We start from the raw sequence: 26,568 nt of genomic DNA on the forward strand, positions 1-26,568 counted from the left end.
TTTATTTTTTTTTATCATCACTCACTACATCTATTAGAACTAATCCTCAATCACAAAGGACTAATCCTCAATTCAGTTTAAAACATTTTTTTTGAATTGTTAAATCTGTAATGGAAACTCTTAAAAAAGTATAAGTAGTTTATTAATATTCTAAATGTTTTCAAATAGCATCACATGCAACTTGGAATATTTTCCAAAATTTAACTAAAGACAAACAATAGGATAAGTGCAGTTGAGATTGTAATTACCTAGGTGTCTAAAATTTTGCTCATCAAGACATAAAATGTAAAGTATGAATTGTACTTTTAAGCTTTGGCTGTACATTACACCACTACATCGGAAATTAAACTACATTTATGTAAATGTGTGTATTTTAGTTATTTTAAGCTTACAGTTCCAAAAAGAGACAAATCTATTTATGGACAGATGACACTGAAACATAAATATATATACATATATAAATATAAGAGAAAAGACAACCCACGAATAAATAGAAGTTAATTTAGATACAAATATGTTTTAATGCGGTATCTATAACTGGAACTGTATCAATGTAATCAAGCAAATGTTCAGATTTCGATTTTTATTTGTCCTTGTCACACTGTTTTCTATGGCGCAAAATATCGACTTTACTTAACTTTAGTTCACATTTGCAACTTTTACAATAATAATTGTTGCCTGTGGGTTCTTTGAGTTCGTTTTGGTTTGTCGCCTCAGAAGGTGAGGGAATTTCTTTAGATTCTCTTGTCTTTTGTCCATCCCTCTTCCGCTTACATTTTGTGTAATGCTTTAATTGTTCAACTATATCGTAGTTGTCCAATTCAAACTCACACTTGTTACATTGCCATGGCATCGTTTGCAAATAGTCCTCCATTGCCAAGCTCCAATTTGCTTCATTAAGGCAACCATAAACAACATTTTCTGTAACATTTAGCCCGCCCTTTTCCAAGTTTGGAGTCATCGAATAGTCCGTGCTGAAGGGATTGTCATCAAGTTTTACAGTATCCGAATGGTGGTTATACAGCTTTTTCAAATCGGCTGGCAAAAGTCGTTTTAGGCCATAAGTAACATCCAGAGACATAAAATCTAAAATATCTTGCCAAAGATTATGACTCTTTTCGGTCTGGACATCATTTGATGGAGACTTTATTGCGTCACTGCTATTAAGTTCTACGAGAAGCAAAGAAAAAGAGTAAAGGAAACAATAAAAAAAGTTATCTATCGATGAGAATTATTTACCATCTAATTTGTCATAGAGCTGTCTATGCCATTTGGCACGCAATTTTATGGCTTTAGTTAGCAACTGTAAGCCACTTCCCGGCATGGGCAAGTCTAAGGCAAGCCAACCATCGCACACAATTCGACTTAAGCCCAAGTTGGTATCAATGCTATAGCCGAACAGCATCAACGTCTGGGCAGCTGGCAAGCGAATGCAGTTCATCAAATAGGGCTTGGCTGTTTCTAGCAGAGATCTGAATATAATCAGAACAGATTTTATTAATACCGATAAATCATAGGCAATCCCTGTGTAATGAGGGCACATACTGATAGCAAATTAATTGATGTCTCCGACTAAGCGGCTGCTTTGGTGTATAGTATTCCGGTTTGCTCTCAAAATCACTTTCATTAAGTTTGAGAAGATCAAAATATTTGGCGAAATATGAATTGGGATGCAGCGAGAGGAACGGTTTAAGACTAGTATGAAAAAACTGTTGGGATCCGCCTTTGCAGTAGTTGAATTCATCTGGCAGTGCTAATTGGGAATAGAAGCCACTGACGAAAAGTAGTTTCAGCAGCACGACATCCCGATGTCGTTCCAACCGGGCAGAACGCTCCAGAGTAGCCAGCTGTCGGTAATCATTTTGCAGGCGAAAGTCTACATCACGTATATCTTCACTATGATCATCTTCGTCCTGCTGTTCATCCTGTTCTCCATTTGACTGATGTTTTTTGAGTATTTTGCGTTGACGAGGTTGCTCGAAACGTTGACGTCGCTTCAACGCCTTCAGCTGACGGAGTTCACCGTGACGCGTGGCCCGCTCGGAACTGCTTAAAGTCGCATTCGATTGAGGCTTGGCCATGTTGCAGCTTTCCAAAATGCGCTGGAACTGTTGACGTAGTTTTGTGACCTCGTAGAAACGTTGCTCTTCAATCCCCAGGCCATGACACCACTTTCTGGTGTTCTCACGTCTCATCTTAAGCAATAGCCATTCACGATAGATACGTATCAAGGTGAATAGATCGCCCTGATCCGACTCCAAGGGCTGGCGCTGGCGTTCACAGCGCTGATCCTGATGCGCACGAGTGGTTAGGGGATTTTGCACACTCAGCATGGCGGCCAGTGTAAGCAATTGCTCTACTTCTGGAAAAACACATCCCATTAGCAGCATTTTGCCAATGGTTAGATCCACTGGTAGATTCGACAATGATCTACCCAAGGGCGTTATCTTTTCGTCCACGCTTAGAGCGCTCTGCAAACATAGAAACGAATTACAATTGAATGATTTAGATTTCATAAAAACCATGTTGCTTACATGCTGCTTTAAGCCCAAAATAGTTTGCTCTATGCGTTCACCTTCTGGCGCTTCAATGAAGGGAAATTCTCTGACATTTGGCAAACCCATTGATACCATTTGCAGGAGCATTGTGTCTAAGGGTACACGATAGATTTCGGGGGCTGGATACGCTTCGAAAGCATCAAATTGCTGTTGGGGATAGATACGGAAGCATACCTAAAACAACAAAGCAATATATAAGAGGATATAAGAGGATTGCCGTTAAATGTGACCAACTGTCAACTTACTCCAGGTCCAGTGCGGCCTGCTCGACCCTTCCGCTGTTCGGCCGATGATTTAGAAACCCAAAACTCCTTTAGACGTTGGCCCTTGCAGATGGCATCGTAGCTCATTTCCTTCACTTTGCCGGAGTCTACTACAAAACGTACGCCATCAACAGTAAGTGAGGTTTCAGCAATATTTGTGGAAACAATGCACTTGCGATTCCCTTCGGGAGCATAGTCAAACACTTTATCCTGTTCGGCCAAGGCCAAGCCGCTGTGTAGGGGCAACACCATCCAATGGGACTGTTCCCTGGCATATTCCCTAATGGCCTCGCAAACTGAATCGATTTCATTGACGCCACTAACAAAGATGAGGACATCGCCTCGTTCGGTAACTGGAAAAAATATAGAAAGAGATTGCCGTATAGAGAACATAGGGATATGCAGACTCATTACCCACGTGGATACTGTTGATCAATTAGACTCAAAATTTGCACAAATGGAGCCGGATCAAGACGTGATCCTTGCATACGTTTGGATTTCGCACTAGCTTGACCTGCTTTTAACTCCAAGGCAGGCGGTGGCATATAGCGTAATTTTATGGGAAACAGCCGACCTGGAACTTGCACCAACTTGGCTCCTTCATCTCGAAAATAATTGTGAAATAGTTCAACGTTTATCGTGGCCGACATCAAAATCAATTTCAAGTCAGGCTTAGCTCTCAAAAGACATTTGGTAACACCCAACAAGAAGTCCCCAAAGAGATTTCGCTCATGAATCTCGTCGAGAATGAGAACATCATATTGCTCGAGATTAGCCGCCACGGCCAATTGCCGCAACAAGAGACCTTCAGTGATGAAAATAATGTTGGTCCGTTGGGTTTTACTTCGCTCGAAGCGTATCTGAAAACCCACTTTGGAACCATAGTCGTCCAGCAGCTCGTGGGCAACACGTTTTGAGAGGGAAACACAGGCCAGGCGGCGAGGTTGAGTGCAGGCTGAGGGGATGAAATTGAAGGCAGTTGGCATGTGTGCTGGCTATGTATGTATGTATGTAACGAATTTTTCTCATGCTCACCTATACTTTTGAAACCGAATTCGTAAAGAAATTGTGGGACCTGGGTAGATTTTCCACATCCTGTGTCCCCGGCTACGATAACTACTCTTGAGGAAGGGGAATCTAATGCTGTTTTCAAATCTTCTTTGTATCTGGCTATGGGCAATTGTTTTTGAGCTTCTCTCAGTTTCTTAATTTTCTGAAATTTCTCCTTTTGCTTGAAGTCCATATAAATTAGCACTAATTGCTGAAACTGTTCTTCAATTTCGCTTAATTTTTCTTGCTTATCCGGTCTTTCTTTCATTATCATGGCCAAATGTTTTCCCTTGTGATAAGGCTTTGCCTCCCTATATTCGGCTTCACTGAGAAGAGAAGGAAGCTCTGGCTGACCCATGGAACGCAGCATAGATTCATATTTCTGGACAAACTTCCAAAAATCCGTTTCATTCTCCACCAGATTGCAGGTCTGACGTTTTTGAGCATGCTGCAACAGGTAACTCAGCTGGGACTTATGATCGAGAAAGCTAAAGTTCACAAGATTAATAGGAACGTTCTTTTTCCGGCTCTTCGAAGACATATTCTAAGCAAGATTTGAGGGCGACAGTTGATTGTTTTCGATAAAACCAACCTCAGTGTAAACAGCTGTTAAAGGTATCGAGTACTTTTTACAATATTTATTTAAATTTATATTGATCAACAAAAAGCCTTAATTATCCTGCAACTGCATTTCTACCACATAGCTCGTTGGACTCCCGAGAGTTTATTATAGTCAGCCAGGTGACGCCAAACTATACGACTTAGGCGATATTTGTGGACAACGCCACGGGGTCGTGACGTAAGTGCACACCGCTCCCGCACTCGAACTAGAGAAGAATCTCGTGGAAATGCGGCAATCTCTGCGTCCGCTACTTCACGCAACTCCACGGGCAATATATCATTCTTACGCAGCGAATTGACTCGCAAACGCTCTTTGGCATGCTCGCTCACACATTTCCGGCGCTTTACATCACGTATCATTTTCCAATCAGCATATTTCGTCCTGACTTGCTGCATCTGTAATATAACTTTTATTCATTAATATTTATCCATTTGATATGATTCCAAAATAATCAAATACTAACCCCACAACCGGCATATTGTATGGTTTGACTAACAAAACCGCCAATACGGCCCAGGGAATTCATGGCGTGTTGTTTTGTTTTTCTTCAGCTATAATAAAATCCTAATAGTATCGATTTCTGTGTCCAGTGTTCGACTCGATAGCAAATCAGCTGACTACTTCTGCCAGTGTCTGCTTTCCGGGCGAACTTCGATTTCTTGAGTAGTCCACTTTTTATAATTAAATTTTAAGCTAGTTCCAATTAAATGTGATAAAAATAAGCTTATCGGCTTGCCTCTATTATTGAATGCGATGTTTTCTCTGCCATAAATGACTGAATTATTGGAGTTTTCATTAATAACAATACGTTTTACATAATAAGTGTTCACATTGTTTGTTTGTGTGTGTGAGTTGTTGGACTCTCACTAGTTTAATTGACAATTGCTAAAATATACTTAAAACAATCTATAGGTAAGACGATATTCATAGGCAATGTTCATTAGCATACATATTCATAAATAACATATGTATAAAAATATAAAAAAAAAACTTGCTTATACATGGACATATCGATAGTTGAACGTGTCTGCATTAAATTCAGTGCTGCTGGATTAGCTTTTATTCATAAATACTTCTACATACACAAATATATGTATATTTTACTACCATGTGATCACTTCTGCAGTTACCAAATTCATTTTAGTCGATTTAAATTTGGAATTAACACATCTATTATGCAAACAACTACTGTAAAATTATATATAAACCTCAAAATTTTTCAAATAATTAAAAAAAAACACTCTAAATATACAGTTGGCTACAAAATTTTGCTTGCCATCACTGATGCTAATTCATGAAAAAGTAACGAGTTATTTGCCACTCACCGAAGCACGTTGACAAGTCGCGTGCTTGAATGTGTGTATCGGCTCTAGTGGGAACCCGAACCCTTCTCTTCTCCTCACTGACGACTTTTTTCACCCCAGTAGCGAACCGATTAGAAAGCAAATGTAATACAAATATTTTATTTAGAATAAGGAAAAAAGCTAAAATTAAGAAAAAATAGAAGAAATTACATATAAGAGAACGATACAAACTGAACAATAGAGACTAATTTAACTTTTCCATCTTGTCCTTCTTCATTTGCCCGCCAGTTGCCGCCTGCAAATCACAAATTCGAGCCGAAGTGGAAGAAGCAGACAGGAAACAGCAGAAGTCGAAAATCGTGAGAGAAGATGCCTTCCAGTGATCCATTGCCGCCCAAGGAGGGGGCCCTGTTCCGTAAGCTACTGGTAAGTGGCCGGGCTTCAAAACAGAACCGAACAATTGGGCAGTAACAAATGGAGTGCGTGAGTGTGCGCCTGTGTGTGAGTGAGTGTGTGTGAGCATGTGAACCTAACCTCAAATAGTTTTTGTTCTTTTTTTGCGGCAAAAAAAGAGATGGGAAGTTGTGTTGTTTTGAATTGTAATATTGTGTAAATCTTCTGCAGAAATGCTACGAACTGAAGCAATACAAAAATGGCCTGAAGTTGGCCAAGCAAATCCTATCAAATCCCAGATACACGGAGCATGGCGAAACCCTGGCCATGAAGGGTCTAACCCTCAATGGTTTGGGCCGTCGTGACGAGGCCTATAAATATGTCCGTTTGGGTCTGCGCAACGATTTGCGTTCCCATGTCTGTTGGCATGTCTACGGTTTGCTGCAACGCAGCGATAAGAAATACGACGAGGCAATCAAATGCTATCGCAATGCCCTCAAATGGGAAAAGGACAATTTGCAAATCCTGAAGGACTTGTCACTGCTGCAGATTCAAATGCGTGATCTGGAGGGCTACAAGGAGACCCGTCATCATTTGTTCACCCTGCGACCATCGCAGCACGCCTCATGGATTGGCTTCTCAATGAGCTATCATCTACTTGGCGACTATGAGATGGCCAATAATATTCTGGAGACTTTCAGTCAATCTCAGACATCGATCGTAAGTAACCCAATGGGAAGAAGAATGGGCTAGAAAAGGCGATCGGGTGGCCTGATGAACCTACATATTTGTGATTGCCCTTCTGTATATCTTCTGTTTTGATTTGTTTTTGTTTTAGGAGGCCCATGATTATCGCCACTCCGAGTTGTTGCTCTATCAAAATCAGATACTCATTGAATCATCGGATCTGCAGAAGGCACTGGATCATCTTATTAAATATGAGTCACAGATTGTGGATAAATTGGCTGTTCGCGAAAATATGGGTGATTTGTATATTAAATTGAGTCAAGAGGAGAAGGCAGTGCCTATTTTCGAGGCTTTGATTAAACGCAATCCCGAAAATGTCTTGTACTATGAGCAGCTTTTGAAGGCAAGAAAGCTGACCGAATCCAGTTCCATAGTGGCTGCATATCGTGAATATCAAGCTCAATACCCTTACGCCCTGTGTCCACGGCGGTTGCCATTGAATATAGCTGAAGGTGATGAATTCCGTCAGGTGGCCGATGAATATCTTCGTCGTGGTTTAAGAAAGGGCATACCCCCGTTGTTTGTGAATGTGCGCAGTTTACATCAGAACCCGGAGAAGGCTTCGATTATAGAGAAATTGACGCTTCAGTACTTTGAGAATTTGACTCGCTCAGGTCATTTTTCGCGAGAAGATGCCGACAACGGTGTTCCCGTGGAGCCGGCTTCGGCTTTGGTTTGGACTGCTTTGTTCCTGGCCCAACATTATGATTATATGCGGGATACGGATCGAGCCTTGGAGTATATTAATGCTGCCATAGACCATACGCCTACCCTAATCGAGCTGCTCATAACGAAGGGAAGAATATTTAAGCATGCTGGTGATCCTGTTGAGGCTTATGTCTGGTTAGAGGAGGCCCAAAGCATGGATACAGCAGATCGGTATGTGAAAGAGTGTTTCCGTATTTCTGGACCTTTATTATCTTTGCTTTCAATTTGCCAGGTACATTAACTCCAAATGCGCCAAGTATATGCTGCGAGCCAATATGGTCCAAGAGGCCGAGGAGATATGCTCGAAGTTCACTCGCGAAGGTGTCTCCGCCATGGATAATCTGAATGAGATGCAATGTATGTGGTTTCAAACCGAATGTGCCCGAGCCTACCAGCGCATGGGTCGTTGGGGCGATGCCCTAAAGAAATGCTTTGAAGTGGAGCGTCATTTTGCTGAAATCATTGAGGATCAATTCGATTTCCATACGTATTGCATGCGTAAAATGACTCTGCGCGCCTATGTTGGTCTGTTGCGTCTCGAGGATGTTCTCAGGCGACATCCTTTCTACTTTAAAGCAGCCAAATGTGCCATTGAGGTTTACATTCGGTTATACGACAAGCCACTTAAAGCGGAGACAACCATTGAGGAAATCGATATAGGTATGTCTAGAGACTCACAGATTTAGATATAAGCAGAAGCACTAAATTGAGTATCTAAATTATTCCTGCAGAAAATCTGCCACCTTCCGAGCTGAAGAAACTGCGCAGCAAACAGCGCAAGGCCAAAAAGAAAGCCGAATTGGAAAGTGCCCAAGCAGCCCAGGCCCAAGTAAAGCGAGAGCAGCATCAAAAATCCAAACAGCAGGCGAATCAGGAAACCGATCCAGATGCCCCACAACTAGACGAACTTATCGCCGAGAAACTGGAACGCCCTGATGATCCGCTGGATAAGGCCACCGAATTCCTTAAACCGCTGCAGCAGTTAGCCAAAGAGCGCATCGAGACGCATTTACTGGCCTTTGAAGTTTATTATCGCAAAAATAAATTGCTCTTAATGCTGCAATCGATCCGACGTGCCCGTTCGGTCGACCCAACTCATCCGGTGCTCCATAGTTGCATAATACGTTTTATGAAGGCCCTGCAACAGGCCACCAAGCAGGGCCCTCCATTCAACGGGCATGTCCAGCAGGTGCTGGATAAGGCCACCAAAGAACTGATAGGCCAAAAGACGCCACAGCAATTGAATGATGAGTTTATAGCAAAGCATAACGCTTCCATTCTGCATTTATACGAGGGAGCTCGAGGATTATACGAATTGGATCCCAGTAAAAAGGATCAGGCTGTCAAATTAATAACCAGCTACGATTTGAGCAAGCTAAGACTAGAGGTAGGTTTACTGGCAGGATTGACTTTCTGAATCCTTGTTGAATGATTTTTCTGTACTGTTCGCAGGAGGCCATTCAAATCTACACAGCGTTGCGGGACGGCGATGTGTTTGGCGATTGCGAGACAGAGGCTAATGACTATCAACAGGCTTGTCATCAGCGTTTTCAATACGCTCGCATATTCCGCAACATTGAGGAGCTCGAGGCTCAGTTGCAGGAAAAGGAGAAGGCGGCAGCTGCTGCTGCTGCTGCCAAATTGCATGCCGAAACGGAGGATGAGCAGCAGCAGCAGCAACAACATAACCACCAGCAACAGCAGTTGAATCATTTGGACTCGAGTAAACCCCCTTCAGTGGCGGCTGGGGCATCCTAAAATGGAATGTGAGAGACTGGTTACCAGCACTAATACCAACAACCAACAATAATTACAACAACAAATCAACCAACTTAACAAAAATGAAACATCAATCAATCATTCAATCAATATGAACAGCAAAAAGCTTCAATTCAATAAAAAAAAAAAAAAAACAAAAAATAAGAAAAGCCCAAAAAAAAAAGAAAACGAAATCAAACTAAATGAAGATACTACTAACACTCATAAAGCACAAACCATAGACTCCTACCAATTCATCACATTCATTGTGGTCCTCGTCGTCGTCTGGGATATCCTTTTTCTCCCTATTTTTGTTCTTAAGTTGTTCATTTTGGTAATTTTTCTAGGCCATTTTGTAAGCATTTCCCTTGTTTTGAATGCCGTCTTTTTATTTCTTTTTTTTTTTTTTTGTTTTATTGTATGTACATATAATGTCGTAAATAATTCTACGCCAATTGAAAGAGAAATAAAACCTTAATTATAATAATTATTATGTTACATGCTGTAAACACAATCCACCACCCACACTGACTACATATATTATCCACCAAAAACGTGTCCAAATCATCTGCCCATATATGTATGTATGTGTACTTGCAAATACGTATATATTAATTATAACTTTTTGTTGTTGTTCTTTTCTTTGAAAAACTATAAGAAAAATACCTAATACAAGACTAATGATATGCATCTGTAGTACACTTTTGTGCGGGATTTTGGCATGGTGGCTTACTAGTAATGCCAATTAAGTCAGTTGGGTACATGCAAATCTGTCTAAATCTTTGATCATCTTTAATAGACTTCCACATTAGTCCAAATGTATCCAAAGGAGTTTCACATTGTCATGAATTCTTTGCAGGCAGAAATTCTTTGTTTTTTCGTCTTTAATGCTTATTGGGATCTACAGAGTGCACTGTTTGCTCTTTTGTGGATGCTGCGATCGCAGTGAGCATCAAATTTGTTTACGATGAGTGGTCCACGAAATCAGCCCATGGCATAAACATGGGCGGAACGGACACAAAGACAGTCCACATTGCTGCCAGAACTGTTGACTTGACAAAATTCGTTGTGTTTCATTAGTGTGTGTACCAGGAAGTTCCTCTACTAACAATAATACAGTTTGTATTATTATACAGAACTATAGGGTCTTAAGATTATTCCAAGTCTGTGCTTAAGAACCAGCACGGACAGACTTAGGTTTGGCATTCAAATCGACTGCTCATCTTTTTCTCATCGTAAATTGATGGTCCCATAGAGAACAGGATTAAGAAAAATCTGTGAACCTCGGATGGAGGTCAACCTCGGTCATACGTCATCATCAAATTCACATCATTGAAGTATCTATTAAACCAGCCAGCATAATTTTTCCAATAGAGTGCAGTCCACTCTAATATAATTGAAAAAGAAACCTTGCGTAAATTGTCCCAGGGTCTTTTTTAAATACCGAATTCTATGTATACTCTGTAGACAGTAAACTGTAGTTTATATTCCTAAATGGGTACCTGACTAAGAAGTCTTGCATTTTGGGTATTATATTGAAAAATTAAGTATTGCGGATGATTTGATATGTCAAATGTAATTTGATTTATTTTAATTGTTGAAGCCAGCCCTTTCCGTTTCCGCTTTGTATGGCCCTTCCTGCGCATCCCCTTCTCTTTGTGGGGCTTTTGTTGGTTATCACAATATTGGGTGCGTCCGTTTGTGTAGTGGGAACAGCAGACAGAATTGAAGTATCTCCTTCTTCATCTAGCTTTAAATTGGCGCTTTGGGTGGGGTTGGTGCTGGTCATCGAGCCCTAGCTTGATGTTGTCACTGGTGTCCATGTTCAAGAATCAACAGTATCGACTATTGATTTCTTAAAATAGGGCTTGCAAAAACTGCTGTTCGATATTATTATCATGCACAATTCAACATTCAGAATCCTATTTACGTATACACTTTTGTGGAAGGGACTTTGTCATTCTTTAAAGCTTGTCCAAATTGATCTTCTGGCCAGGATTTATTTTGTTTACTTATCTAATTATCTTATCAGTGGAATCTAGACGAGAACGAGATGTCAGGTTGGCCTTGCTTTTGCCGTCACTTATCGTGCCTTCGCTGAAGTCAACGTCAGGAACAGGAATGATTTGTAGTCTCATTTCGTTTAAAGATCTGATACAAAACGGAAGTATATAAAATAATTTAAAATAATTTTAGTTTTCTTGTCTCTTTTATTATAATGGCGGAAATTTTAGTGAACAAAGCCAATATTATAGAGTTCCTACGCGAGAAGATCGAGCCGCAATCGTTGGGTCAGATCGTGGCACACTTTGATAATAAGACCACGGATGCGATCAAGCGTAAAGCAGTGGTGGAGCAGGTGCTGGAAGTCTTGAAAACCTCCACCCAGTCTGATGCCATTCAGAAGCATAATAAATTTTACTACTCCAACACTCATGTGGAGGATGTGCAAAAGATTATGATGGAATATGATGATTGGTTCATTCCCAGTGCTAACCCCAGTATGGTTTCTTTGGAAGAATCCAGTACATTGTCCGACCCCGAGGGCATGTCGGAAGAGGGAACCATGCTGTCGACTTCCCCAGACGATAAGTAGAAGCTTGGCTATCCAAAAAGTAAAGAATGAAGTGTTTCAAAAATAAACTTTAACAATCGTTAGCTATGATTTCTTTCTATTGTTTTAACGCTTTGACAATGTCCAGTGGACGTCTTTGATGTACTTGCACGTGTCATTTAGAATAGAAATCTTGATGAACGTCTTGGAAGGACTTCAAACTGGTCGAGGTAATGGACCAATTGGGTCTAATTTCACTGTGAAACGCTTCTGTCACTTATGACTTCGTACTCTTTGTCATGACAAGTCGTGTGCCTCTTTGTTTTGGCTAGATAGGCAAAATCCAAAGTTTCTTTTTGTTTTCCATTTCTTTTGAGGGTCACCGGCTTGAGTAGCGTTTGTAATAGAGCTAATATATGAGTATATAGCTGGTTCAGGCTGGCCGACAGGATACTCTCTAACTGTGGAATCTTAATGATATGAAATTATCATTCTTGCATAATTTGAATTAATTAGATATAATTGACATTCCATTCCTTAATATTTGAGTGTCTACATTTTTCAGAAAATTTTATTGAAATCAAATCAAATTCTTTTTCAAGCCTTTAAAGACTTGATTCTTACATTAATTGAAGAGAAGTTTTTTCCAAGAGTTTGCCCTGGGCAAATCCTGTTAGTGACAGACATACTCTATGGTAACATTGGAAGGATTATGTACTCATTGAGGTGTTTTTTATAAACTTTAATTTAAATAATGTTTTGTATCTTATTTGGTGTTTATAATTTTTTGAATCAACTCGTTGGATAAGAGATTTGGCTGGTCAGATTATTTCGGCTGGAACTGAATTAGGCTAGAACTAAATCAGGGACGTGGCATTTTGATCCTGTGATGTGACAAAGCGCCTTGTTCTGCATGGTTTGGACTCTTTTTTATAGCTCAAAGAGGAAAGGACCCTCTAAGCATCCAGTCTACCGTTTGGCGCTTTCTGGAACATATTGATAAGTGCTTCTTCTAGTTTAATATCTTTAGGGTCCTTCTGTATATATGTACATATACATATGTGGCAATGGAAGTGGGTAATGGGAAAAGTGTCAGAATTGAATGTCAGTACGTGGCAAGTTGCCCTTCTAAAGCAAATTTGGTTTGAGAGAGGATATATGCATATATTACAATCATCATGCGGTTGGCTGGGGTCTCTGTAGGAGTTGGCATGTCACCAGTGAAGTGTGTGAATGGACTGGGCGAACTACGTCTTAATAAAGTTATAATTGGAATAGTTAAATGTCATAGGTCAGGATCAATTTCATGTGAATTAATCAGTTAAACTTGTTCTAGTGTTTACCCTGAAGTAGGTTTCAGTGTTCATTCAGAAAGCCTAGAAGCATCTCCGACCATATAAAGTAAGAGTTGCTCACCTCGCACCCGATCGACAGAGGGGTGTTAGCAACGACTAAGGGTTAAAGGATGTCGGAATAGAATGTCTACTCCGTCCACATGGTACCGACAGATTAACCTTAGCCAATTATGCATTAAAATAACACCAAGCTTAATTCTACGGTCAATTAAGGAGGAAAGGTTAATCAAAAGAAGTCTACTAGAATACGAGGGCAAATTGACATTGTGATTCCAGCTTATGCCAGCTTCTAGATCAGCACGATCGTATCAGGGTTAGCCCTGGCAGTCTGATTTATTTGATTTGTTGCCATATTCGTTGATATTCTCACAAAGGATTTGGGACTAATTCTAAACTAATTTTCAAAGTATACTTGGAGCTAGATATTTATCAGTATTTATATTTCTAGTACAAATACTAGTTAAAAAATACTAGTTAAGGAGGAAAGGTTAATCCAGTGATTCAATTGATATCAGCCTCTATTATTAAATGCTGCAAGAGGTTTTCCTATTATATTTCAATAAATTTAAATATCATCAAGATATGATTATCTTAACACTATTAAGCCAACCTAAAACCAAATGAATAGGACAATAAACGAAAGATGACTTCAGTTCCATAATCGATTCCATTTATTCTTAATCATTACACTTGTTTATTGGGATATCGGAGCAGTTTGAATAAGCTAAAATTAACGTGAAAGTCATGAATGTCTATCTGCTAGATCGGGATGTACTTATGTATGCGTCTTAAATTGTGATTGATAAAAGGGATAAGAAAGGATGAGAGAGAAAGAGAGAGAGAGAGAGAGAGAGAGAGAGAGGAGAGAACCCACACGGCAGCTGTGCTTACTTGAGACAAGTGCCAAGTGTTTGAGGCATGAAAACACATCATTTAAAATAGGAGTAGGAGCAGGACTAGAAGAGGAATAAAACCATGAATTTTAAATGTAAATTCTGCAGAATAAAATTCCCAACCCAAAAAAAGAAAACAATCAGAGTAGCACAGTGGAATCTAGACGAGAACGAGATGTCAGGTTGGCCTTGCTTCTGCCGTCACTTATCGTGCCTTCGCTGAAGTCAACGTCAGGAACAGGAATGATTTGTAGTCTCATTTCGTTTAAAGATCTAATACAAAACGGAAGTATATAAAATAATTTAAAATAATTTTAGTTTTCTTGTCTCTTTTATTACAATGGCGGAAATTTTAGTGAACGAAGCCAATATTATAGAGTTTCTCCGCGAGAAGGTTGAGCCGCAACAATTGCAACAAATCGTGGAGCATTTTGATAATCACACCACGGATGCGATGAAGCGTCAAGAAGTGATGGAGCAGCTGCTGGAAGTCTTAAAAACCTCCACCCAGTCTGGTGCCATATACGAGGAGAATAAATTTTACTTCGCCAACACTCATGTGGACGATGTGCAAAAGATTATGATGGAATATGATGATTGGTTCATTCCCAGTGCTAACCCCAGTATGGTTTCTTTGGAAGAATCCAGTACATTGTCCGACCCCGAGGGCATGTCGGCAGAAGGAACCATGCTGTCGGAAAAAGGAACCATGCTGTCGGAAGAAGGAATCATGCTGTCGGAAGAAGGAACCATGCTTTCGGAAGAAGGAACCATGCTGTCGGAAGAAGGAACCATGCTGTCGGAAGAAGGAACCACGATGTCGGAAGAGGGAACCATGCTGTCGGAGGAGGGAACCATGCTGTCGGAAGAAGGAATCATGCTGTCGGAAGAAGGAACCATGCTGTCGGAAGAAGGAACCATGCTTTCGGAAGAAGGAACCATGCTTTCGGAAGAAGGAACCACGCTGTCGGAAGACGGAACCATGCTGTCGGAAGAAGGAACCATGATTTCGGAAGAGCGAACCATGCTGTCGGAGGAGGGAACCATGCTGTCAACTACCCCAGACGACGATAAGAAGCTTGACTAGCCAAATTGTGAAAAATTACGTTGTTTCAAAAATATATATTTTAACAATCGTTAACTATGATTTCTTTCTATTGTTTCAACGCTTTGACGATGTCCGTTCTTAATGAACGTCTTCATTGGGGTGTATTTGAAACCGAGATTGGGGTAGGCTCCTTTCTTCTTCCTGTCTTAGGGAGAGGAGTAAAATAATAGTTACTTCATTCAGATAAAATATATGTAATTACGGTGAGCTGATTATATTAATTTCTTACAGTGAATTTTTCAAGAACATCGAAGAATTTATCTGACATTTTGAACGCATAAGCAACAAAATGCTTTACAGACTTTGCGAAGTTTTCAACTAGAATGGCAAATCGTAAAAGTCCAAGCGATTGTTTCTTTGTTCATCGTGGTCGGTCGGATGTTGTCAAGGTATAGCCTTGCCAAACTCGCCAATATCGGTCCAAGCTTTTCGGACTCCCATCGATGTACCTATATTGGTGATATACTGATGTACCCCTCCGAAAGGATTGAGAAAACATTACTGCATTCTTATTTGTGTGTTCAAGGGGATCAGAGAATGGCTTAGATCCACAGTTCGGTGAACTTATTGAAGAAGAATGAAACGTTTTGTCCCGGTATAACAGAAATTAGAGAGCGATAAGCGTACAATTTAGGTGCATACTTTTAGGCTTTCCAGGTGTACGCAAATCGTATTGAAGGGAGAAGCATGGAACAGCAACATCTTTCAGCTGTTGGTTTGTTACGAAGATTGGAACAAAATTATGTTCTGCTTCCAAAAGGACATAATGAGGTGTCCAAAAAGTTTCTTTTTCACCATTTTAGTCGTATATAGCTTTAAGTTTTGCTGCTTATCGAGTTACTATATTAATTTCATAGTTCATTTGTTTTTATCGACTTCTCCACCAGCTATTATATACATCTATTGGAACAATGCTGTCGACTTCCCCAGACGATGAGTAGAAGTTTGGCTATTTTAACAAATTATGCATTTAAGGAAAATCCTCCTTATGTTATCCTGATACTTGGGGTTACCCTAAAATTGCAAGTCCTTGGGTTAACCGTTGTGCATTACGGTTTTTGCCATTTCACTTTTTTGCCCATTGTGCGTGATCAGCTGTGCGTTTGCCCTTATGAAAGTATCAAAGTGTGTGTGTGTGTGTGTGTGTGTGTACATACATATTTTGGGCCTTCTAAATTATACAGTCGCTTGGCATTGCAAGTGCCACTCATTTTGCTTCAGCAGCGGTTTGGAGTCCGGCATCCACACTCATTCCCACCTACCACTACATACTCCCTGCTCACACCCCCGAGTCTGGTCTGCCCTGGCCGTCTCATACACTTTGAGTGTATAATTTGTGTTCTGCGTTTTCTGAGCGTGCGTGTGTGTGTGTGTGTGTGTTATTTTTTTCGCTGTTTGTTGCTGCTTGCGGGCTTTTGAGCTTTTAATCATTTTTAAACAACAACTCAAGTGCCATCTGTGTATGTGTGTGTGTGTGTTTGTGTCAAAAGCCACGCGCCATGCACGTATACACACACACACACACACACACACACACACGTATTTATCGGTGCGTGTATGTGTGCATAATGCAAGTGCCACTCAACGGTAACACACGAAAAAAAAATATTCTTTTTGTTGCCTACCCAAAGGGGCTAGCCAGCCGCCGCAACAAAAGCACTTGAAAATTCGTATACCCTGTTTTAATAATGTCGTTCAATGGTTATTCGGAAGTGGTAATGATCAATATAATCAGAACTCTCCTGCAAGTTGAAAAGAATCACGAAAACCCTTGAACTTCTGAAATTTAAACATCAAAATAATGTCATTAATATCAGAACTGAGAAATAAAGAAGTTTCAATCTTTTGATTACTTCCGTATTCCAATATTTAGTTATGTTTCAAAACGAATACCAGCTAGAGTTAAGTATTCTAGATACTCAGAGTTTAGATACATTTCAGCAACATTCGGATCTGTGAACTTGGCAAAACGCTATGCAGCCTTTAAGGAGATGGGAAGTAATTCAAGGATCATCAATGTGATGAACTCTGTAGGAAAGCAACACAAGTTGTTTTAGGCAAAAACGCTTTCAAATGGAAATGGCTTATATAATGAACGAACTATGCCACAATCAAGTGACTCATTTAGCAGAATCAGTCAAAGAGTAACGGACATATAATTCTTATACATATAAGGTAAGGGAGTCTTCCATTTCGCCATGTTTAACTTGAATGTCTAGAACGAGCACCAAAAGGAGATGGCGAGAGAGACGAGCAGTTGCAAGATGCAATATTGGTAATTATTCATGACGAAAATTTCTCTCAGTGCATATTCTCGGTCCCTCCCAGTTCCTGTCCGCCTCATCTGTCTCTTTCCTTCTGTGTTGAACCGAACACACACTTCCGTGTGTCGACTGTGGCACTTAATTTTTGCGCCTGCAAAAGTCCGGAAATGTGGGCAAATGTGAGGAGACACAGACTGAGACTTGCCGCTTTTGGCATGGCAATTTTTATAATGTGCTTTAATTGTTGCCGCCGGTATGCGGGAGCGCGAGAAAGAGAGAGGGCGAAAGAGTGACAGTGAAGGTACATAACGTTGGAAGATGACAATGGCATAGCCAAACAGATAAACAGATGACAGGCAAGACAGGAAAAGTAGAAAGAATAACAAGATTCCGAACAAAATAGCAAACGCCACTTGGAAATTTAAAACATAATTGGCAGCCGCCATCATTGTCGTCGTCAGGTTGTCAAAAGAATGTTTCGAAAATTGTCAAAATGTCTAAAATTATACAAAGGCAAGTTTGCTGATAGATTCGCAGAGGGGAAATACTTTTAGATTGGATAAGAGTAGCCATGCAAGAAAAGGTATAGAAATTTAAAGATTGAATTAACTGATATGCTGATAGCCAGAATCAGGAACCAACATCCAAAATTATTAACTAAAACACAAGAAGATACTGAACACTAACTGAAAGCCTCAAGGAGTGGACAATCGGGAAACGAAACCGCCCAGTAAAAAAGAGATGCCTTGATTTGCAGTAAGTCTGTTAAAATATTGATTACAGATTGCCAATTAATTGACTCGGACAAAGTTAATTAGTTGACTATACAAACAATATACAATACATATATATGTATATGTATGTACATGCATATGTATGTATGTATATCAAGCTGGACTACATCAAACTTTCGGGGTTTGACTCACAAAAGTTTCATTCATTATATTTTTTCGTCTCGTTTAAAGCTGTAAATGTCCAAAGACGAAGAAGACTTCTGGTAACTTTATCTACAAATTGGACAGTTTGACAGCCCCAAAGACTTTTTCATAAACTACCGACCAACTTTTTTGCTCTTCAAAATGAAAAATACACCCCACACACACACACAGGCAACAACAAAATAAAAATCAAAATCAAAGGGTCCAGCCAACTTTTGCCGCAGCGAACTTTCTATACTCTTGCAAGTTTTTGTTTAAACTGCTCTCCAACTACAAGCAGCAGAGTGAAAAAGACCCTTTAAGGTCCAAGCAAATATATTGCCCCAAAATAGCAGAGAACCAAACAAGTTCTTCCAACTTTAACCAACCTTTTGCAAACGATTGTTTACTACAAAACCTTAGCCAACAATAATTGCAGTTTGCCCAATTAAATTGAATTTAAAGGCACAACTTTCACTGGCTTGTATTTGTTCATTAAACAACAGTTAAGTAGGTATTGGAACATATTTGAAAACATTGTTTAATGGGTTGATATATATCCTAATTTGCATAAACTGCTTCATGTTACTATTTGAGGATGTTTTGCAAGTTCTAGGATACAATTTTTTCCTTAGAGCATCTTCAACATAAAATGAAAAGTGAAAAGTGTGACAATTTGCTTTAGAATTTTCTATGCAATTGGAAAATGGCAGTGAGTCAGTGAATATAAGCATGTTCAGTAACTCATCGAAGAGAGTTGTCCATGTTTGTTGACCTGGGATCAAACGCCAACGGTTTTTTCACACCGATCTAGAATACACAAAGGTCCGGAGGGTCCTTAAGACAAATCTGATTCCTTTAAGTCTGTGTGTGTTGCATACTTGCCATAAAAATTGATTGTACCCTTTTTTTGTAGGGATGCAACAAGCAAGCAAAAGGCGAAAGAGCAAATTTTATAGATTTATAACTTTTGGTATATTAAAAAAAAGGAAAACCGAAAACAGCTGGAGTAGTACTTATCCCGTATAAAAAGACAGAGACAGACGGATTGAAGGGAAAGAAAAGGCAGTAATATCAATATCAATTAGGCCAAAACGTTTTCATTATGCCCATCTATTCTTTTTTACAGCCTTTGTGCTACTCTGTCTCTTGGATCTTACTCTTTGGGTGTCTCTTTCAGTTGGCAGTTCTTGATGAACTTCCGCTCAAATTGGTTAGACCATATCGGGTGAGGTGCTATCCCGTATGCATATCCTGTTTATTCACATCGTATACACAATTTGTGCTAATTTTTACTCTTTTGTTTCCGCTAATAACCCATGAAAATTTTGATAAATATGTAAATCTATTTGTGGGGTTTGGGCTTCCAGTCAATGTAGGCGAATTGGTTATGAAAATTTTACAAAATGCGGAACCTGCTTCGCTCCCTCCACTCCTCAACACTTGCAAACATGCAGTGGGATGAGGGGAAAAGGGGGCGGCGGGGTTTATCAACCGCAACAAACTCTCATAAATTCATTTTCGGATTCCATATTTTACATGACACAAATTTTATGACTGCCACGCCCTAAATAGCCTCTCAGACAACAACAGAACTGTTGTTACACACACACACAGACATTTATATATATATATAAATATGCATGTAGGTGCCCATCTATGCAGATGTATGCGTGTGTGTTACTGTGCGTATGTGTGTGCGTAGGGAGCCTGATAATCAAAGTTTAGTGCCTTTAATTTGTTGATGTACAACCAACACCACCAAAAAAGGCCGCAGGCTAACGAGTGCAAAAGATTTAGTTCGAGTTGTCCCTCTCTCGCTCCACCTCTTTGCCCCTTTGTGTGTGTGTGTGTGTGTCTGTGTGGGCCTCATATACACAAAACGGTAATTATTACTTGGCCAAAGTGTTTTTGGAAAAGTTAAGCGGCAGCAGCAGCCACAGCAACAAAATATGCAAAGTTCTCTCTTACTTGCTTCATCCACTCGGTCTGGCTCTGGTCCGCTTCTTCTTCTTCCTATCTCTAACTGTGTGTCTGTGTGTGTGTAGATATTTTGGTTTTGTTGCCTACTTTTGCGGGCCACACAGAATACTTTGAAGTTTTGACACCCAAAAAAGGAAAACATCTTATTGGCTTGTTGGGCGAAAAACGACATTGTTGTACCCTCCACTTGTGAAGAGTATTACATATTACATAATCACATTTAAATTATCAATCCTTAATTAAATATACATCTTTTGTCTTGATCTACAATCAGTATATGAATGAATTTAGTTTTAGCTTTTGCTAGTCTACATGTGTGCTTAGTCTCAGATGGAATACAGAAATGTTGTAGTAGATCTTACAATATCCATTAGCCTTTCAGTAGGTTTTATGGAGGCAGTAACTGCAATGTTTAAACTAAAATGTGAAAATACATTCCACTTTTTTTATCTCCTTCCTTAAAACTCAAGAAAAGTTTTAGATCATTCTTGATAGTTATTTAATTTTTATCTTTTAAAAAGTTTAGACCATTATATTATAAAATTAACAGAAGATTGATAGAGATCTGTTTATTGGTTAACGAAATGAACTATCAGGATCTTGCTCTTGGCCTTGACACTTTTGATAGGGAACATGCACTGAGTCTTCCGTAGATTTTGAACTTTCTTGATTGCCAAAGCTAGGTGCACAACTTGACAGACATTTTAGGGAACAATTTGTTCCTTCGGCTGTCAAATAAAGTCCGAAAAGCAATTGAAATAGTTTTCTTTTCTTAAGTACATATATTTGGATATTTCATAGACTATGACTAACAACGTTTTAGCAACCCGATAACATGCGATGAATGAGTTGAACAAGAAGCCCGCATGGAACCTAATCCCAGCCAGCGCTGCCACCGCCGGAAGACCAACCACCGCCTGAAGACCAACCTCCGCCGTTGTAGTGCGAATGATCATCACCAGAGCTGATTACTTTAATGATCTTGACATCTTCGTGAAGATGGTCATGATGTTCATGATGCTCATGATGCTCGTGATGATGATGACCCAGATCGATCGGTGAGCTTTCCTCATGGATAACCTTAACAATGTTGATCTGGTCATCGGAGTGGCCGGAATAGCCACCAGAGTAACCACTGGAATAGCCACCAGAGTATCCACCAGAGTGGCCTCCATCTTCGCTAATAACTTTGATGACTTTCACATCTTCGGCAGCAGCATGTCCGTGTCCATATTCGTAGCCACCATATCCGTGACCAGCATCCTCTTGACTAATCACCTTGACAATGGTGGGTGTTCCTACCGAAATGGCTCCTCCACCGCCGCCCGATGACCAACCACCTGATCCTCCAGCACCACCAATAAATCCAGCTTGGACCAAGCTCACACAGGCAATAAGGCAAACGAAAACCTATGGAAATCAATGAAACAAAATTAACACTAAACTCAGTTAAGGTTCGGTCCATTTACCTTCATTTTTTCTTGGTTGTGTTTGGGTTGATTTGAAGCGCTTGTTGGATGAAGTTCAAACTTAGTTACAACTGCCCAGAGGGCAGCTATTTATATTGAAAGTGACATCCGAAAATCGTGTTCAAGATGGGTCTTTTGGTATTGTGTTGACCTGAATAGTTATGGCTAGTTGAACAGCTGATTAGTAGATCAGCTGATTCAAGCGAATTCACAAACAAAGCCAACGCCAAACCGGTTTCTGGGTTTCAACCACAATCGACTATGTATATATGTATGTATGTCTGTATATATAATGCAGATTATTTGCACCGAATTGGCAAACTAATTTAAATGGCTTAAAAATATGCAAAAAATTACTACCAAAACTCTCATGGCCCATTAAATGGATACTCTTCATCCATAAACTAATACACACACATTAAAGAGAGTTAAATCTTATCGATTTCGCTGAAACAAATTCATGTTAATCAAATCAAAGAACTTTATTTACCAACCTTCCGAAATTGTCCACTCAAGTAAATTAATAAACAATCCGCCTTGTTTGCCATATTTTGGTTTGCTTGGTTAAGCTCTTGCCTTTTTTTTTTTGATGCTTTACAAACAGTTTGCTCAAATGTATTGACCCCGCTCAGCGAATGGGTATTACAAGGGGTCAGAGTGAAAGGTATAAAAGCGAATTAACATTAACTAACGTTGCGCTGCTTAATTAATCCAACAATAAATTATATTACTCATGATGTGTATATACATATTATACTTTGTCCAATTTTGCAATTTTTAATGGTGTGCCAATCTTGATAGCAAGCAGTGTCTGTAATAGATCATCTGCCAAATAGATCAGTCGATTCAATTAGGCCAAATGTGCGCTCCATCCATTGGCTTCTCGTCTGGGTATTGTTCAATGAAAGACGGTAATAATTCTTGTTTATTTATTTATATGTAAATAGCCACTTGCACATAAACCAGTAACTTAAATTGGGTGGACTTCGGAGCGAGAATACAAAGGTAAAGATGGGGCCCACAGGCACAGCGATGCACACACGATGTAGCTACAATTGGTATCTGATCTTACTAAGAATAATGCATTTCTTTTGGAGTAAAAAAGGAGAGCTCACCAGTTCATAGTTCGACACAGTGTTAGGCCAGCAAAATACATCTTTATTGAGTAATTAACTAGGTCTCTATTGACCATATCAGGTCAACTATACACTAACAGGTATATTTTCAAGTCGATAAAAATGCGTTAGCCGATGAAAGGGTATAAAGCAACGCTCGAAGGCTAATGCCGGGCCTGTCCTTACGAGCCTAGGAGTGTAGGGCATAGCTATTACATTAGTGGTTAACCTCTGACCACGCAACGGTCCAACTAATGCCGATCGCCGCATCAATAGCGCATGCTGTCATTATTCTCTAAAGTAAATGTAATTCAGTCAGCTCTATGTTAAGATCAGTATCCATTGCTACCGCTAAGAAAAACATTACTCATGAAAAAAAGTATGAAGTATGATTGCAATGATTCCAAGACGTTCATTGCAACCATGGAAACAAAATACAAGAATTTCAAATGCTTCAAAAAAGATTAAAAGTTCATGATTGATGAAATATTTGTATTTAAAACACATTCTATACAATTTAGATAGAAAAGTTTCTAATCATCTGAGGTAATTGACATCATTGCTGCTTCTGCAGACATGCCACTGCGGTTGGACAATGTAGTGGAAGTGGACTCTAAATTCGTTGATGAATCCGTACTCTCTGCCGTGACTGTAGGCATCTGGGTGGGATTGGACAATGTGTTGCCCAAAGAAATCTCACTGGAGATAGCACTGGGAATGAGCCATCCATCATCCTTCAGGACCCTTAGCACATCCTCCACATGAGTGCTGGCGAAATAATGTTTATTCTTCTCATATACGGCGCCAGACTGGATGGAAGTCTTCAAAACATCGAGCAGCTGCTCCTCTACCGTTTTACTCTTGATCGCATCCGTCTGACTTTGGAAAACGGCCATTAGTTGATCTAATGTTTGCGGGGCCAACCTAGCGCGGAGGACTTTTGCTTCATTGATTTTAGTCATTCTGCCATTATAATAAATGTGACAAAAAACAAAAATTTCTATTAAATTTCAAAAATATCGAATAGATCCGTATTCTAAGCGTATTTGGAATTAAATGAGACTACAAATCTATCCTACTCCTGACATTGACTTTAGTGAAGGCAGGATGAGTGAAGGAAGAAGCAAGGCCAACCTGATATCCACTTTTTCGTCTAGAATCTAGATCCAACTCTCCTACTTTGAATGTGTTTGAAATTTGTATTTTGTTTTATTAGGATTATCATTCAAAAAACGATGAAAGGGGGAATCAGGTTGGCCTTGCTTTTGACGTCACTTATTATGCCTTTTCGAAAGTCAACGACTAAAGCTAGATGGATTTGTAGTCTCATTTCAATTCAACAAAACAAACAAAACGGAACTGTATTAATAACTTTAGTTTTCTTGTCTCCTTTATTACAATGGCGGAAATTTTAGTGAACGAAGCCAATATTGTAGAGTTTCTCCTCGAGAAGATCGAGCCGCAACATTTGGACGAAATCCTTGCTTTTTTTGGTGATCAAATCACGGATGCGACCAAGCGCAAAGCAGTGGAGGAGCAGGTGCTGGAAGTCTTGAATACCTCCACCCAATCTGGTGCCATTTATGAGGAGTGCTCATTTTACTTCGCCAACACCCTTGTGGAAGATGTGGAATGGATTATGATGGATGAACATGATTGGTTCAATCACAGTATGATTTCTTTGAAAAGAGCAGTGTCTCCTAGTACATGGTCTAGAATCCAAAATATATTCCAGTACATTGCCAATTGGGTCATCCAAATTGCAGATGTGTTTAAAAAATAAATTTCAACAATCTTAACTGTGATTTTTTTAATGATGATGTCCTTTGGATAATATTTGGGCTTCTTTTAAAGTGTATGGACATGTTATTTAGAATAGAATTTTTGTATTCTGTTCCCATAATCGTAATGTACATCTTAAAATACCTCGATTTATTGTTACGGAGATTAGACAGCCTACGGGTAAACCAGACCGGCGTACTGGAGACCGAAGGGACATTCACATAAGGAACTAGACTAGAAGAGGAAAAATTCATTGCACAATCTATGGCACAGCACTTAAATAGAAATATTAGAGAGACTGAGATATTGTTCAATGAATTAGTAACGGATTTGTAAGAAATAATAACTTCAATGGTAGGGTGATAAGGATCTTCAGGCTTCACAAGGGCCTGTGTGTTGGATACCCAAATAACAGTGGGATCCAAGATAAATACAAGATCAAGGATTCTTTTAGAAGAACTGGTATAGCGAACATTCAACTAGGCTATTAAGAAGAACATTTTGAGACGAAGGAATTGAGCAAGAGAGATTATCATCAAGCAGCCAAGAAGTATAAGCTAAAGTAGGAACATCTGAACACAGATTGGAGTTGACTGCAATGAGTACTCCGCCGCCACGACCACCAACACGCTCAAGATTGTAAGAAAAAGTGTGATTTCTGCAAATAAACATTTCGTTTTGATTCATTTGAGTCAACTCCATTCAAAAGTTGACAATGAAAACTATAAATACTCAGACATTTTCTTTATGTAGCAATAGTATAACTTTCTAATTTTACAAAACTCTGGAAAATGCCCTCGTACCAAACTTTTAACACGAACACCTTCTTAATGTGCACGAGCATGCTTGTGGGGGCGGGATCTTGCCTTTGAAGCACGACGGTCACCGGTCTTCTTCTTCTTGTTGTCGAGGTCGTCGATGTCGCTATTGTTGTTGATGTTGTAGTTGATGTTGTCGTTGATGTTGTCGTAGTTGTAGTGCTTGCTTTTGTACCTTAATGGCATCTCGCAGGGATCTATGATATACGTTCGCCTGGGAAAGATGTAGTCCAAGCTTCTGCTCAATTTCACAGATTTGTATGTAAGCAACAGGGCCACAACTAACTTGATGCTATTCACGGAATAGTGCCCAACGAAATTTGATCTGATTGACCATATAATACACGACGATATCCACAATAACTTGCCGACTCCTGATTACTGGTCCTATCTTCTCCACACGAAACAGGTGCATCAACATCACCATCGAGAGGGTAACCAAAATGGATGGAACATCAGCTTGATATTTCATGCGCAACACGTTGACATTCATGATGAATAGCCCGACAACCAAAAAGACTGCGGCCTTCAGCTCCCAAGTCTCCTGTCTAGAGCGAATAAAGAGCATTCTGCAAATGATACAAACTTTTCAGAAATTATTAGAAAAAATCTTATCACAATGTCGAAAAATTGAATAAATTGTTCCGGATCGGTGAGTGTCTGAGTTGTAAGTGACCTGTGTGGCCTACAGCTTTGGGGTATGGACATAAATTCCAATCTCAAAGCCTCCCTGATCGAATCCATGAAATACCATAGGCTACTTGGATAACCGCACTGTGTCTGAAAATTTTAAATTTAGTTGATATTTAATGTAGTGATGGAGCCATTGACTATTTACTAAAGGATCAGTCAAATAAATTGCACATACGCAGTGTTAGCCAGCCATTTAGTGGTAATTGACTTTCTT

The 26,568-nt window shown here is 39.7% G+C and overlaps 4 protein-coding genes across 5 annotated transcripts; 1 reads left to right on the forward strand and 3 right to left on the reverse strand.

The window, feature by feature from the left end:
• Positions 1–501: 501 nt before the first annotated feature.
• Positions 502–4,436, reverse strand: LOC137583566 (probable ATP-dependent RNA helicase DHX34). Its single transcript, XM_068298651.1, has 7 exons — positions 3,857–4,436; positions 3,240–3,776; positions 2,804–3,174; positions 2,535–2,732; positions 1,546–2,471; positions 1,240–1,472; positions 502–1,170 (listed from the first exon to the last, which is right to left on the reverse strand). Exons 1-7 carry the CDS (start codon positions 4,410–4,412, stop codon positions 584–586), a joined length of 3,408 nt encoding a protein of 1,135 aa, XP_068154752.1. The 5' UTR covers positions 4,413–4,436; the 3' UTR covers positions 502–583.
• A 58-nt stretch (positions 4,437–4,494) lies between these two features.
• Positions 4,495–5,115, reverse strand: mRpS14 (mitochondrial ribosomal protein S14). Its single transcript, XM_068298656.1, has 2 exons — positions 4,957–5,115; positions 4,495–4,888 (listed from the first exon to the last, which is right to left on the reverse strand). Exons 1-2 carry the CDS (start codon positions 5,017–5,019, stop codon positions 4,565–4,567), a joined length of 387 nt encoding a protein of 128 aa, XP_068154757.1. The 5' UTR covers positions 5,020–5,115; the 3' UTR covers positions 4,495–4,564.
• Positions 5,116–5,202: 87 nt separating this feature from the next.
• Positions 5,203–10,093, forward strand: Naa15-16 (N-alpha-acetyltransferase 15/16). Of its 2 annotated transcripts, none has more exons than XM_068298654.1 (7): positions 5,203–5,405; positions 6,086–6,223; positions 6,422–6,910; positions 7,029–7,816; positions 7,878–8,305; positions 8,377–9,032; positions 9,098–10,093. In XM_068298654.1, the coding sequence occupies exons 2-7, from the start codon at positions 6,167–6,169 to the stop codon at positions 9,401–9,403; spliced, it is 2,724 nt and encodes a 907-aa protein (XP_068154755.1). In that variant the 5' UTR covers positions 5,203–5,405; positions 6,086–6,166; the 3' UTR covers positions 9,404–10,093. The 2 variants fall into 2 exon arrangements, with proteins under 2 accessions (XP_068154755.1, XP_068154753.1); XM_068298652.1 differs by lacking the exon at positions 5,203–5,405 and adding an exon at positions 5,822–5,941.
• An 11,257-nt stretch (positions 10,094–21,350) lies between these two features.
• Positions 21,351–21,952, reverse strand: LOC137583623 (protein spalt-accessory-like). The gene is made up of 2 exons (XM_068298713.1): positions 21,947–21,952; positions 21,351–21,887 (listed from the first exon to the last, which is right to left on the reverse strand). The coding sequence occupies exons 1-2, from the start codon at positions 21,950–21,952 to the stop codon at positions 21,351–21,353; spliced, it is 543 nt and encodes a 180-aa protein (XP_068154814.1).
• Positions 21,953–26,568: the final 4,616 nt, after the last annotated feature.

The sequence above is a fragment of the Drosophila tropicalis genome, unplaced genomic scaffold (genome assembly GCF_018151085.1).
Source record: "Drosophila tropicalis isolate 14030-0801.00 unplaced genomic scaffold, ASM1815108v1 contig_867, whole genome shotgun sequence".
Lineage (NCBI taxonomy): Eukaryota > Metazoa > Arthropoda > Insecta > Diptera > Drosophilidae > Drosophila > Drosophila tropicalis.

Excerpts from the sequence above, each read along its gene's own strand:
- LOC137583566 (XM_068298651.1), bottom strand. The coding sequence starts at position 4,412 with ATGTCTTCGAAGAGCCGGAAAAAGAACGTTCCTATTAATCTTGTGAAC. Across the intron at positions 3,777-3,856 it reads ATTCGGTTTCAAAAGTATAG|CCTGCACTCAACCTCGCCGC; the intron begins GTGAGCATGAGA and ends TCATCCCCTCAG. Across the intron at positions 1,171-1,239 it reads GCTCTATGACAAATTAGATG|AACTTAATAGCAGTGACGCA; the intron begins GTAAATAATTCT and ends TGCTTCTCGTAG.
- mRpS14 (XM_068298656.1), bottom strand. The coding sequence starts at position 5,019 with ATGAATTCCCTGGGCCGTATTGGCGGTTTTGTTAGTCAAACCATACAA. Across the intron at positions 4,889-4,956 it reads TACAATATGCCGGTTGTGGG|ATGCAGCAAGTCAGGACGAA; the intron begins GTTAGTATTTGA and ends GTTATATTACAG.
- Naa15-16 (XM_068298654.1), top strand. The coding sequence starts at position 6,167 with ATGCCTTCCAGTGATCCATTGCCGCCCAAGGAGGGGGCCCTGTTCCGT. Across the intron at positions 6,224-6,421 it reads CCCTGTTCCGTAAGCTACTG|AAATGCTACGAACTGAAGCA; the intron begins GTAAGTGGCCGG and ends AATCTTCTGCAG. Across the intron at positions 6,911-7,028 it reads GTCAATCTCAGACATCGATC|GAGGCCCATGATTATCGCCA; the intron begins GTAAGTAACCCA and ends TTTTTGTTTTAG.